The following is a 14,603-nucleotide window of genomic DNA, read 5'->3' as shown; positions in this document are numbered from 1 at the left end:
TAATAATATCATGTTTCAAAGTTTCATTTTAGTATATGCTTAATTGACCTCTAACGCTATACTCTCACAATTTGTACACAATGGAGCACACAGAAAAAAGGGCCAACTTGAGCTGAAGGAAGCCAGGGCCTCATTAACTGATAAGACAGACAGGAAGGTCCAACTTCAGCAGGGCAGCACGAAAAGATGTCCTTCAGTTTGTTGCAGTGTCTCAATTCATGTGAAATCTACCCATTGAATTAACAAGGTATCCATTGCTTGTACAGGAAGATGTTTTAGCCTCCAGCTGTCCACTGAGAGGCATATTGGTGGGCTGGGCTGGGAAGCGCGACATGCAAATCAGGAGGAATGTTTTTCTGATATTTTATTTGTTTTTTGCAAATCTTGTGAATAAAAAGTGGGCAGCGGGGTGCGAAGGTGGGGTTTCGATCGGGGAGGACACACGACTTATGTTGCCTTTGAGGAACTTCGCCCCCTTTGCTGATCAGCAAAAGACAATCTGTTCCGGAGTTGAGTCGAGTCTTTTCATTCAAAGATGCTCGGGTGAATTCCCTGACAGATTCAAAAAGTGAAACTTGTGCAATGCATACTTTCATAACACACAGAGTGATACATTTCAAGTGGCCAAATGTTGGCCAACCGAAAACTGTAAACATGAAAAGCCTGTTTCTGTGTGTGTGTCCGTCCCCAGTGCTCATTTATAAGTTTCAATGATAAGTAGTCATATTCACAGCAAATCCATTGCAGCAGAAAATGCTTCAAAGTCGCTTCAGGAAGTTCTGTACAGTGTATGTGTGTGGGCACTGAGCCACAACACGTCGCCATGGTAACAACCTTCCCAGCCGGGTAGGGGGCGGGCGGATATTAGTTTGATTGGCTTTTACAGCGCATCGAGGCTTGGCTCCCCACCCTCAATCTCCAAGCTCATACGCATTGTCCGTGCGTGGTCTGCTGGGTCCTCGACCACCCACTCTCTAAAGTCGACACCGTTGGCTCCATTTAATGTGGCCTGTGCCTAGATTGCGATGGCATGGAGCTATCCCGTAATGCATCTACAGTACAGCACGTGGAGAGCAGACATTAAAGGTTGGCATATCAAGAGGGTCCTCGCTTAATGGCGCACACAAAGTATACACCACTCATGCTCGAAAATATCATTGCCTCCGGCGAATGTTTGACCATCATATCGTCTAACATCTCAATTAAAGCACTCGCAGTAATTCAAATCGTCCCATTATATGTGGAGGAGCACATTTTGTCGCTGTCCTGTTTTTCAAGTATGTGCTTGGAAGCGGTCGTGCTGTTTTTCCACTGGCAGTATTTTAACGCACAAGCCATTAGCTTTCACGACTGCAATAATTGACTTCTTCGGAATGAATGGCATGCAGGGAATGCCCGATATGAGTTGGGAATGCTTGTGGAAGGATGTTGAGTGTGGCAGTCCTCATCATGTGCTTTTGTCCTTTTTGATTTTGCAGTTGTGACTGCTTTTTATTTAGGTGTTTGCCCATGCTATGAGCCAAATGAATTCTGCCTAGCAACAAGGGGGTGCACTGACGTGACCACCAATTCTGTTTTGAAAACATAAAGACGAGAGGAGTGCACTTTGCCTCAGTCAGTTTTCAATCAGTGGCTTACTTTGTCGTGACTTTTCCAATTCAATGATCTTATTCATCTAAAAATATGTTTTTCCTCATCTTGAAAAATTGCTGCCTTTGGTCATATTGCCACTTTTTTTCTAAAAACAATTAAATCCCCGACTAGTGCGAGACAATTTTTCTCAGAAAATGAACTTCATTGACATGATACAATTACTTTTATTTTTGGAAGAATAATTCCTGAAGATGCTGCAACCTTTACAAGTTTCTGTCATATTAGCACTTGTAACGTTACCCTCATAATGTTATAATAAACTTGCACTTTTGGGCAATACCCTTTTTCTTGAAAAAATGTATTTTTTTATTTATTTAATGCATTTTCCAAAATGTAGTTTATCATTTTATCACTCATTTCCGCCCCGTCCCCCCACCCCCCAATTATGGCTTCTTTCTTTCTTAAGCACTTTGTCATGTCCTTATACTAAGGCTTTTTTTCTTGAATTTCTTTTTATTTTTATGCCATTTTTTGCGGTGCAGGGATAAGGCAATATTGTTTTTTCAAATCATCCAGTTCTGTTCTCCACTTTTTCCTCCAGAGTCCTATTAATAGGACTTAAAGAAAGCTCCTTTTAAGTCCTTTCTTCAACGTCTTTTGCATAACATTTCAGAGAATGTCATACAATGTCCTCCATCAATAATATACTCACAAACATCCCTTCAACTAGCTTCTATGATGAGAGTAAAGCTCATTATCGGCACCACCGACGTGGTCACAATAAGAACACATTCAACAATTTAGCCAATATACGTTACACAATCTCAGTAAAAGCCGGGTAGAACAGCTGAACTTTAGTTGGGTTTAATCAGTGGCGCTTTGTACAATGGCAAGTGTGTGCTAACTCTCATGAAATGTAAGTTTAAATAGATACATTTAATATTTTTTTTCAAATGATGAATATCTCATTCATTTCAGATGATTTTTTTATTATGTTACCATTTTATAATGGGGGCAAATCGTGATTTTTAAAAATATATATTTCTGTATGTCATTTTAGGTTGCAATTTCACATTTTTTTAAAAAAAGCACATTTACATGGTTAAGGGAGAAAGAACAGCATGCGGTGCCCATATATGTCCACCTTATTTGGACTTTTGTTGATGAATTATGAATGAGGCATGGACCAATGAGGTGGGCCATTCGGTTGCCATGCGGTTGCCATGCAACAAGCAGCATCAGCTCTACTGAGCACATGCACATCCAGTTCACCAACTTTGGGCTTATAGCTTTTTTGTTTTGTGGCGACACGTGAAGATGACAAGAAAAGGCAGTAAAACACAAATTGTGCTGACAAGCAGAAAAGGGCCCAAAAGCCCACCAAGAGTGCGTTTGCATCGAGTACAGTGCTGCGAGGGCACAATAGTGATGATCATCTGCAGGGACGCTGACAGATAATTTTGTGGCTGTACACTACTCCCTTATTAAGCAGCAGGGTCTAAAAATGTCTTTTGTCTGACTCTTTATTCCCGTAAAAAGTCGACTTTTTTCTGTTCATGTTATCACTTTAATTCAAAACAAACGTAACTTGAATGTAGTGCAGTTGACATGGGTAACAGGGTAGTACAAATGCAGTTCTTATCAGAATTCCGTGGTTCGACTATTGGGGTCGCACATAGTCTACTCTTGGGAGAACGTTTTTTCACATGACATCCCCTTTAACAGACATGCTACACTGTACGCTGGTTGAGAAAAATAAAAAGTTGAAGCCACTGCAGCATTATGCAAAGTTTAAATATTTAATTCAACGCTTCTACCTCGAGAGGACGCCCACGTGCCACGAGTAGTACTCTGTACCACAATGGGAATACACGTGTATGTGAACAAAAAGAAATGTCACTTGTGCACCTGACAGCTTTCGAGAAGCGTGTGAGCTTGCTAATCGTGAATTACGTCCCTGACTTTGGTTCCAATTGACAGCCGAAGGAAGGAAGACTGTGACTCAATTCACGCCCCTCCCACACACACACATAACCCGCTTTCTCCTGTCATGCTCCTTGTGAACGACCGCAGATGGCAATTTGATGGTGAGCCATAATATTGCTCATTAACTGGGAGGGCGAGCCGACGTTGATGCCAATTACCGGTCCGTCACGTTCGCTCGCCCTCGCCAGCCTCCGATTGACCAACGTTCCGAACGAGATCCGCTCTAAGGCCGTGCCTCCAATCCAGAATGATAATAAACAGTGCATTGCCAAACCTGGCCAAATGTACTGAAGTGGGAGATTAGAATGACTCCCGCTGCTGCTGTTTTTCAGCATGCGTGCACCAAAAAGCTGCGCGCTGCTTATCACATTGTCAGCTGGACGGAAGGGAGAAGGTTTATCCTCGGACTGGCTTCCGCTTTATTAGTGTGGGGGATATCAGCAAAAGGGTGTCATGTGAGGACACCTAACCAACATATTGTTAGACGTGCAACCTCTTCCCATGGTAGACATGGAAATATAGTAGAACCAATGGCCTTTAAATGGGAGTCCAGTCAAAAGTGTTCTTTGTAGTAATATATTCTATGTTCTAGTTCCACTGCTCTAAACACAGTACATTATTCTTTGTAATATTGCGTTGGTGGACGACAAATTAAGAGAGCTTAGATATTTTGAAATTCCACCACCTTCTGCTGTCATCTGTAATTGCCCTCAAAGTGCCATGGGCTTCTATTGTGAACCTCATGACCAGGGGTGGAGCTATGTGGTGGCCAGCGGTGGCCTTGGCCACCCTGCATATCTTGAGATTGAAGATTTTGATAGCGGTGACTTTCCTGACATTTTTCCATGGATGCAATATTTTGCGATGCTCTTCATAATATACCCATAAATATATAAATTACATATTTAAAGGGAAAAACCCCTGTTAGTGTAGTATATGATGTTTACGAATCTTTTTGAGCAGTTGACAGCAGCTTCTTTGTGAGCGTGTTCATTGTGTTTTACTGTTCACCTTGGGTGGGTGGCCCGGTAGTCCAGTGGTTAGCACGTCGGCTTCACAGTGCAGAGGTACCGGGTTCGATTCCAGCTCCGGCCTCCCTGTGTGGAGTTTGCATGTTCTCCCCGGGCCTGCGTGGGTTTTCTCCGGGTGCTCCGGTTTCCTCCCACATTCCAAAAATATGCATGGCAGGCTGATTGAACACTCTAAATTGTCCCTAGATGTGAGTGTGAGCGTGGATGGTTGTTCGTCTATGTGTGCCCTGCGATTGGCTGGCAACCGATTCAGGGTGTCCCCCGCCTACTGCCCGGAGACAGCTGGGATAGGCTCCAGCACCCCCCGCGACCCTAGTGAGGATCAAGCGGTACGGAAGATGAATGAATGAATGAATGTTCACCTTGGGTTCAATGAATGGCTGAAAAGTGTGTCAGTGGTTCTCCTTTCCCACATATAAGGGCATTAGTTCAAGGAAGCATATTGTAAAAATCCAAAGAAAATCCACACTCGGCAGCTGTGCTAACCACTCGTCCTCTGTGCCCAACGGCAGTTGAATCCAACTTGAAAAAATAATTCAATGCTATAGGGCGGCCAAACACAAAATTAAATAAAACTGTTCACCACAATGCAAAACCAGGTTGTCACACAAATGAGAAATAAATGGCTTCCCACTCCGCTGCTTAAATACACGTTTTCTTTCGCTACCCCCCGAGGTAGCCTTATGTAACAGAAGTGCTTGGTGTTGCACATGCGGACATAAATAATCAGTCAGTTTGTGGGTCTGGGGGGTTGGGTGGTGGCGGGTTTGGAGCGCTGCTGTTAACATCCCAACAGGATTTTGTTTGACCCCCCCCCCCCCCAAAAAAAAAGAAAACCTCTTCTAGTCATGCCTTGTCTTATGCCGAGAACTCTCCGTGGTTCTGAAGCATCAGTGGCCCAGGTGCTGGCGGCAGGAGAGCTGCTGAAACGGATGACAGCTTACGTAATGCTGTGCATTGTCATTGTGTGCGTGTGCATGTGTGCGTGTGTGCGTGTGTGCGTGTGCGTGTGTGTGTGTGTGTGCGTGTGTGTGTGTGAGTGTTTTCCTCTCAGTTCGTCCTAGGAAAGCACAGGTAAAGTTCTCAGGGGTGCAGACAAAAAGCTGGCTTGGTTGCAGTGCTGCGACAGTTTCGCACAGTTTTACTTCTTCTTAAATAGTGTGCCTCAGCTTGACAAGTGTAGACTCTGGTCAATCCTTTCAAAGCAGTGGTGGGAGCTCAGGCCTTCACTTGGAGCACTGACCGACATCACATCCATCTATATACACATCCATTTTTATATAGCACTTTGTTTAACCTCAGACTCTAAGATTTGCCTTCTAAATCCCAATTGAACCATGACTACACTTCTGAATGAAATCAAATGGCTACTTCTTGAACTTTTACAGAACAAAGATGTCAATTCCAAGAAATTACATTTCCAATTTGATCTGAATGGTACATGTAGCGCGCTTATATACTGTAGCTCTTTATTTGAAAACTGTCAACTGAACCACAGAGTATCATGGCACATTCTGGCTGCCACTTCTAACTCCAGGATGATATTTCTTTTTAGTTTGAAATTGATTCTTTAACCAAGATCCTTTGCCGGACAGTGACCAAAGGTACAACCCCAATTCTGTTTCTGCGTATGTTGGTGCTGTGAAGAAATCCTTGTCAAGTCAGACGAGCTACATAGCTGGTTAGCCAGCTCGCTATCTAGCTGGAGGGATCTCTATCCAGGGCAGAAGTTGGCTAACTCCCTTTGTTTGTTGCCGTGTGAGAGGCCAGTTTCATTTAAATCCCATTAGTTTACTTTCTATTCCCGTCTCACTTCTTTGCTTTGAGTTGAAAGCATAAACTTAAGATATGAGCAATGTATGGTGGTAGCGACTCAACGGGTAACAATTTTGAGAGGTAGTGAACAGTTCTTCAACAAAGAGGTTTGTTGCCCCTTCCAGTAGAAGTTTACTGTCAATCTACGAATAAAACAAAGAGAATTACACATTGTGTTTTGAAAGCAACCACACATTGCTAGTCCACCAGCTTAATGCTAATGTTGACTTAAAATGAAAAATGCCATCGGCAATGATTAGCATCTGTCGGGTGGTGGTATAATGCTTTCAGCAATGGATATTTCAACATTAACACAGTATTACGCCAGTACAAACAATGACTCACATACAGCCATGCAATTAATGACACCAATTGGAAAGAAACCTCGGCAGATTGGCCAAATACGGACAATAGGTAGCCTCAGACAGTGCCAACATGGAAATGGGGTAAAAATGCTGATATATTTTTAACTGTGCGAGGATTCTGCTCAACAGCGACATTTTCAGGAATTGGCACTCTCAAGAGAGTACAAAGACGAAGTAAACAGCCACCGATAAGGAAAATAGATTGTGTCCTTTTAAAATATAATTAAGTTTTGACATCTATGGTTTAGTTCACCTGAAAAAAATGTATAAGGGTGGGGGGCTTGATTTTTTAAATGATTCTTTTGGGGCACTAATATAAAACCTGATTGACATCCAACAAATTTCAGTTATTTTTTTTTAAATCAGAATCATCTTTATTGGCCAAGTATGTACAACACAAAAGGAATTTGTCTCCGGTATAACACGCTGCACTAGTATCATCGTAAACAACAAAATCATTGTTCATTGTTTTGTTATTATTACCTTCATCAATATCTAATTACAGTGCACTCCGCTTAATAGAACACCAGTTAATAGAGTAATCCGCTTAATAGAGCAAAAGGCTCTGGAACGGATTTGCCTAATGCAATTTCCTATAAAGATACTCCGCTTAGTAGAACAGATCTCCGCTTAATAGAACAGGCCGTAAGCAATGAACATTGTAAACCAGTGGTTTTCGAAGTGTAGCTATCGCGATACTGTACCACTATCGCGAGAAAACGCGGTAGTTCTAGCCGTATACAGGCGATACTGTACCACTATCGCGAGAAAACGCGGTAGTTCTAGCCGTATACAGTAACAGGTAGCACGCGTCACTCCACACATAGACACACGCACGTCACAATGGCTTCAACTTCATTCAAGAGACGAGGGCTATCACCTGCGGATAAGAAGGACATACTCAGACGATACGATGCATTGCCGGATTCTCAGAAGGTACGCCCGCGGTTTCCAGGACTTCCCTCTTATCCAGCGCATTGAGAGGGAAGTCAACCGCAAAATTACGGACTCCTGTTTCCAGACAAAAGTAACGAAATTTTTCTCGTGATTTGAGATGTTTGACTGAAGTTGATTAAAGTTGTTGTTTTGTTGTTTGATTAAAGATATGGACGTCCACAGTCGAAATATCTCTTCTAACTCGTCAGCAGGGGTTTTTCTGCGTGCATAACTTGGTCGTCGACGTGTCTGAAGGTGTACCTAATAAAGTGTCTCCGGTTAATAGAAACTCCGCTTAGTAGAACAGAAGCGCTTCGGCCCAATGGTGTTCTATTAAGCGGAGTGCACTGTATTTCATTTCGGTGTGTTCTTTCTTGAACGGAGAGTTCCCAACAATTTTGCCACTGTGTGTAATGCTCCTATATTTTGCATCCACAGCGGTGATTTAGTTCTGTTGACAGGGTGTTTCCGTGACGACTTGTCCACTGGTATTATAATTGTTTTGTTGTTGTTGTTGTTTTTTTATGTGGTGGAGGTGTCCGGCATCATAGATCTGGACAGGACAGATTGAAGCGTGAAACTCAAAGCAGCAACGCGCTGGCTGCCATTTGTATGCTCAGCACACTTGGCCCACATAGTGCAGTGACTCTCACTCCTTCCTGTTTATACTTTTATTCTGCAGCACTTTCATGGGCCATCACACACGTATACACACACACACACACACACACACGCACGCACGCACGCACGCACGCACGCACGCACACACACATACACACACACACCGCTTGTAAATTTCACTTGCCTGACACAGCATGTGTCTTGCGGGGACGTTTTGTAGGACAACACAGTCAACTTGTCACCAAGATGCCATCCATCCATCAGACACCATGTTAAACCTCCTTGAAAACTGACACAGTGGTCAACCATTTTCTGCACCACTTGCTCTGATTAGGGTCATGGGTACGCCGATCCCAACTGACTGAGCAAGGCCAGTGTACACTCAAAACTGGTCGCCAGTCAATTATGGGCCACGTATACATGAACAAGCATTCAGACATTTTATGGACAATTTGTTTGGCTCAGCTAACCTGCATGTTTTGGTGATGTGGGAGTAAGCTGAAGGATGTGGAAAGGGTAAAATGCACACAGGAAGGGTCTGAGCCGAGACTCGAACCCTGAAGCTCTCGACTGTCAGGCAGACAAGCTCCCCACTATGTTACAGATTGGCTTGAAAAGATGCATGCATCCTCCAAATGGTCGTGTGTGCCCCTTACCTGTGTCAAAGTGGGAGCTGAAGGCAAAACTGGGATTGAAAAACGCTGACGACATGACAGTCACGTGCAGGGTTAAGAACATCCTTCCCCGAAGACAAAAGCAGTCTGAAATGATTATTTCTTCAAAATGACAAGATTAATGATTAAATTTGGAAATGAAGCTGATTCAGAGTCCAGCTTCTTTGAAGAAGGTGCGAAGCAGAATTTTCTCTCTCAGAGATGTGGAGGCAGACGTGGACACTCATATTCGCGTCGGCATATCTGTATGGTCACCATAGTCCTCTTTTTTTAACGTCTTTCCTTCAGGTTTTACAGCGCACCTGATCGTCACTCTGATCTCCTGACAGCGATCAAATCGAGCAACATCTATTTGTAAATAAATCCTCAAGATCAGGCAAGGTCTTGCTTCTTTTTTCCTGTAATGACGAGCTCTGACCGCCGGCCGTGTTGTTTAATTCAAAACCACAACTATGAAAAAAACAAACAAAAAAGGACTAACGATGCTCGTCTGGGTTTGTGCTTCGCAGCGGAACGGCCTGCGCCAATGTCAAGCTCACGTAATTACACAACAATGATTGCTAAATCAACTTTCAAAATAAAAGTATATCCGCTATCTTGTGAAGCGGATTATTTTGTTTTGACCACGAATAATCGCGTGGCTGTTTGGGGAGCTTTCAGAATTTGGAGCAGCTGGCCGGCGCTGCATCGCGCTGGAGGAATTCTGCCTGCGGTCGCCCTTCGTGTGGGATTTCGGTCTCGGCATGCGGAAGTGATGATGTCACGTGTCGCCCAGACCGGTCATCGGTTTTCGTTCAGGTTGTTTTGACGTATGTAAGTCGAAACTCACGCAGAAGTCGGAACTATTTTGTAGGGAAACGCTGTAAAGGCCAATTTGGAAGTGGCAAATTGCTCACACTCTAAATTTAATAGTACAGTAGCAATAGTTTTTTTAAAGTATTGTTTTTGATGTGATTTCATCCATGGGCTTTGGGAAAAAGAAACTACCCTATTTTAACAAAGTAGGAAGTAGAAAAGTACAGATTTCAAATGTAGTAAGTAAAACAAAAAACTTCAAAGATCAGATAACGGAAATTATTTACTTCATTGCTTCCCACCACTGCACAATGGTCAGTGAAATAACTTGAAACCTACAAACATCCATCCATCCATCCATTTTCTGAACCGCTTAATCCTCACTAGGATCGCGGGGGGTGCTGGAGCCTATCCCAGCCCTCTTCGGGCATTAGGCGGGGGACACCCTGGATCAGTTGCCAGCCAATCGCAGGGCACACAGAGACGAACAACCATCCACGCTCACATTCACACCTAGGGACAATTTAGAGCGTCCAATCAGCCTGCCATGCATGTTTTTGGAATGTGGGAGGAAACCGGAGCACCCGGAGAAAACCCACGCAGGCCCGGGGAGAACATGCAAACTCCACACAGGGAGGTCGGAGCTGGAATCGAACCCGGTACCTCTGCACTGTGAAGCCGACGTGCTAACCACTGGGCTACCGGGCCGCCACCTACAAACATGGTAATACTAATAAATATAACTGACCTTAAAATTAAACAGTGAAAATCGCGACCCTCGTGGGGATATACGGTTCGCATAATGAACAGATTGTTCGTCTCTGTGTGCCCTGCGATTGGCAGGCAACTGATTCAGGGTGTCCCCCGCCTACTGCCCGAAGACGGCCTGGGATAGGCTCCAGCACCCCCGCGACCCTGGTGAGGATTACCGGTAAGTCGTTCGGAAAATGGATGGATGGATGGATGGATAATGAACGGATATCTTTGAAAGGTACAATACATGCTGATTTATATAGCGCTTTCACAACAGCGGCAGCTATAACAAAGCGCGTAACAAAACAGTTAACATAAAGTACAATAATAAACACAACACATAACATAAAACACGGACAGTCATGCAGTTTTAACAGTTTTCCATCACACGCTTTGTTGTTTGAAGCAATTTGAGGTGAAAGAGGAGAGAATCAAAGTTTCCTTTAACCAGTGGATCAAACCTCCCCCCTAAAAATTACTTAATGTTTCAGTTAATTCGGACATGTTTGTATAAAATCATACAGATTTACGTTTGTGTACTTTACTGACAGATGACATTAGTTTGTATCACTTTTATTGTCGCCACGGTGTTCCCTTAACAACGAGTCACTTAAACCCAGATCGGTTTTGATCTGCATTATACGATCCATAATCCTATCAATCATCAAAACGTCGTTCAAATGCAAAGGAAGGCTTCACTCCAAATTCCTCAGGACGTATCAAATGAGCAAGTTTCCCCACAGTGCTTTCTTTGTCCTTGGACAATTGCATGTATGCTGCACTCTAGTGGCTAAAAATTACACAGCATTACAGAGGGTGTTCAAGGAAACATTCTGTGTCTCGCAATTTTTTTCCACATTTTAAAACAATTCCCAGGTAAATTCATAACATGTGTTAAGGAATTATTCCGCTAGAAGTAGTAGTAGAACATTGTTGAATTTCATCTTGGTATGAGAACTATTGACACTAGTCTCTCTCCTGAACATCTGCTGAAGTAGTTAAAAAGGATGTACTTTGAAGTTTAGAGCCCATCTCCCTTTGGTTAATTAACAGCCCCCCAAGGGTTTTTATTGCCTCCACTTCCTCATAAAAGTCCCTGAAGGCTCTCAAGTGCCCTCAAAGAGGAACCCTAATCTCAAGATCTGTGACCAGCAGCAGTGGTCTATACTTTGTCATCATATCAAAATCGAACTTTGCTTGATCTTCCTTATTTCTGCTTTTTACTTGGTTATGGTGTTGTTCCTTCCTGTTGGTTGTGTTTGTTCAGACACTGAAAGAAACAATGTACAAATGCGGTTGAAGGTATTTCCTGCTCAATGTTATTACAATCAACTTTAGTGCCCTCGACCCCCACCACTTCTGGGGCCCCCCTCCGCGGGACATGTTTTAGAGGAGCTGTTATCTCCGGTATCTTTGTTCCTGCCATCGCACCAAATGGGGGGTAGTGGTGGTCTGGTCTCACCTCACCGCTCCTGGCTTCCTCCGGCCACACCGGGTCAGATGACATGTTACTTTCTTTGTTTCGGGATTTGCATGGGAGGCGTACCTCCCCGCCTCTCATTATCATATTGTCTCTATATAATCTCATGAATGTGTTTCTTCGGGGCTTCCTGATGAAATCTGAGACTCACAGGAGCCCGAATCGATTCGTGTTGCGTTGCGATAAACTGAAGAAAAGACTACGTGGTGTTGGGTCTTCTTCCACCTTATAGAGAGATAAAAGAATCTGCAACCAAGGAAGGGCCAAGAGCAAATTGACAGCTCCCATTCCTCAACAAATGGCGTCACGAACAGGATCTCTCTGGAAAAAGACCGACACCGGTTTCAGGACCTTCAGACTCAGGCAGTAACCAAGGAGCGCTCCACTATAACCAGGTAAGACACACCTGTTCCTGTTATTACGGGCAAAGTGTCAAGATTCGGCTTATGTCCAATAAGGACCGATCAAATCAAACTGCTCTGAACCTGAATGTGTTGAACCAAGTATAGTGATTGGGTCTTGTAGGTGGCAAATAACAAATTGATAATGAGTTTGTAGGCAATAAAAAAAATTAGTGGTTAATTGCTGAGGCAGGTCCAGGTAATTTGTATTATTCTGGATGCTGATAAATTGTAGGACTGACGACTGGAGATCGCGGTCTGAGTAGACAGCTGAGCAGAGACCATACTGAGTTCGAAGGCATTTAAGAAATTAGTGGTTAATTGCTGAGGCAGGTCCAGGTAATTTTTATTATTCTGGATGCTGATAAATTGTAGGACTGACGAATGGAGATCGCGGTCTGAGTTCGAAGGCATTTAAAAAATTAGTGGTTAATTGCTGAGGCAGGTCCAGGTAATTTTTATTATTCTGGATGCTGATAAATTGTAGGACTGACGAATGGAGATCGCGGTCTGAGTTCGAAGGCATTTAAAAAATTAGTGGTTAATTGCTGAGGCAGGTCCAGGTAATTTTTATTATTCTGGATGCTGATAAATTGTAGGACTGACGAATGGAGATCGCGGTCTGAGTTCGAAGGCATTTAAAAAATTAGTGGTTAATTGCTGAGGCAGGTCCAGGTAATTTTTATTATTCTGGATGCTGATAAATTGTAGGACTGACGAATGGAGATCGCGGTCTGAGTAAACAGCTGTATATTTAGGGCAAGTTAGGGACAGCTCCATTGTTACAATTGGAGAATTACGTGACGTCACACGGTCCATAAGGGAGTATATTGGACGGTGAGTATGATAAAAAACATGGTGAACTGTAAGGTGGACGGAACGCCTGAAGGCAAGAAAACGGTTGAAATACCGTCTGGTGGTAAGTAGGAAAGAAAGGAAGGCGAATGCATTGCGCAGAGAGAGAAAAGGGCGAATGCACTGCGCAGAGGGGAAGTAAAGCGAGAAAATAAGGTCTTAAGAATAAATTGTAAGAATAAGACAATAGTTTGAAATATAAAAAGAAAAAACTAAGTGTATTCAATTCGAGCTATAATAATATAATAATAATAATGATAATTTTATTTGTGGGGGTCTTTCTATGAACTCAAGGACACCTTACAACAAGCAGTTAAAATCACGAATACAATGTTAAGATCAACATCAAATAAAATAAGAAAAAATACAACAACAGAAAGAATAATGGCTTTATGGTCCGAGTGAATAGGCTTGTCCAAACATATGTGTTTTGAGGCGGAATTTAAAATGCGTTAATGAGTCTGTATTACGAAGGTCAGCGGGGAGTGTGTTCCAGAGCTGGGGAGCAGATCGACTGAAGGCTCTGTTTCCCATGGTGACAAGACGAGCAGGGGAGGCAGAGAAAAGAAGAGAGGAGTAGGAACGAAAAGAGCGGACAAGTGTAGGAATGTGGATGAGGTCAGATAGGTATGGAGGGGCTAGATTATGGATGGCTTTGAATGTGAGGAGTGAGAAAAGAGCGGAGCCGGTGGATGTTTCTAAGATGATAATATGATGTGGCTGATATGCGAGGGGACAAGAGAGGGTCAAGTTGACAAGTAGAGGTTCTTCTATATATTGCATTTCATGGGCAGTTTGACCACTGCCTTCGACATTGGAAAAAGAAAAAAATATATATAACCAAAGTGACTCGACAAAGTTATGATAAACAAGGCAGCGAGGATGCCTCCTTCACCGCATGAGGTGACGAGCGCTAAAATTATGACCTCATTACAGGCGCCGAGTGGTCACTTGTACATAGACAAGGCAGAAGAAATTGGAGCGGAAGGTCAATCTGCAGGCAGAGAGACCTGAGCTCACCACACACACGAAAACGTGTCTATATTCATCACAATCGCAGACACTGTTGTGAGGGTTACAGATATTGAGTGAATTAAAAAAAAAAAAATTTTTTTATAAACGTCTTAACAGAGGGGCACTTTAATCATTGTGTAGGCTCCACAGGCAAGTCTGTAAGCACAAACCTACAGGAAGGGGGGTAAGGCATACTGGCCATTTGACTGGCCCCCACCTGAATCCCTTGTGTGCCAAGCTTCCCCCTGATCTGCCCAGGGTGGTTCATAAACGATTGGTAAAAG

General features: G+C 43.3%; 2 protein-coding genes across 2 annotated transcripts in view; both read right to left on the bottom strand.

Annotated features, from left to right (window-relative positions):
• The window catches only part of aatka (apoptosis-associated tyrosine kinase a), a 33,471-nt gene extending 23,969 nt beyond the window's left edge, over window positions 1-9,502 (bottom strand). Inside the window, exon 1 of the mRNA XM_052049616.1 lies at window positions 9,004-9,502. Within this exon, the coding sequence (XP_051905576.1) occupies window positions 9,004-9,085 (82 nt within the window). The 5' untranslated portion in view covers window positions 9,086-9,502. The remainder of the gene's footprint in view (window positions 1-9,003) is intronic.
• LOC127590232 (G-protein coupled receptor family C group 5 member C-like) overlaps window positions 1-14,603 on the bottom strand; it is a 140,807-nt gene that overhangs the window by 105,140 nt on the left and 21,064 nt on the right. The window lies entirely within an intron of this gene.

This window comes from Hippocampus zosterae, chromosome 17 (genome assembly GCF_025434085.1).
Source record: "Hippocampus zosterae strain Florida chromosome 17, ASM2543408v3, whole genome shotgun sequence".
NCBI classification, from domain to species: Eukaryota; Metazoa; Chordata; class Actinopteri; order Syngnathiformes; family Syngnathidae; genus Hippocampus; species Hippocampus zosterae.
This window is presented reverse-complemented; position numbering and strand designations above follow the sequence as displayed.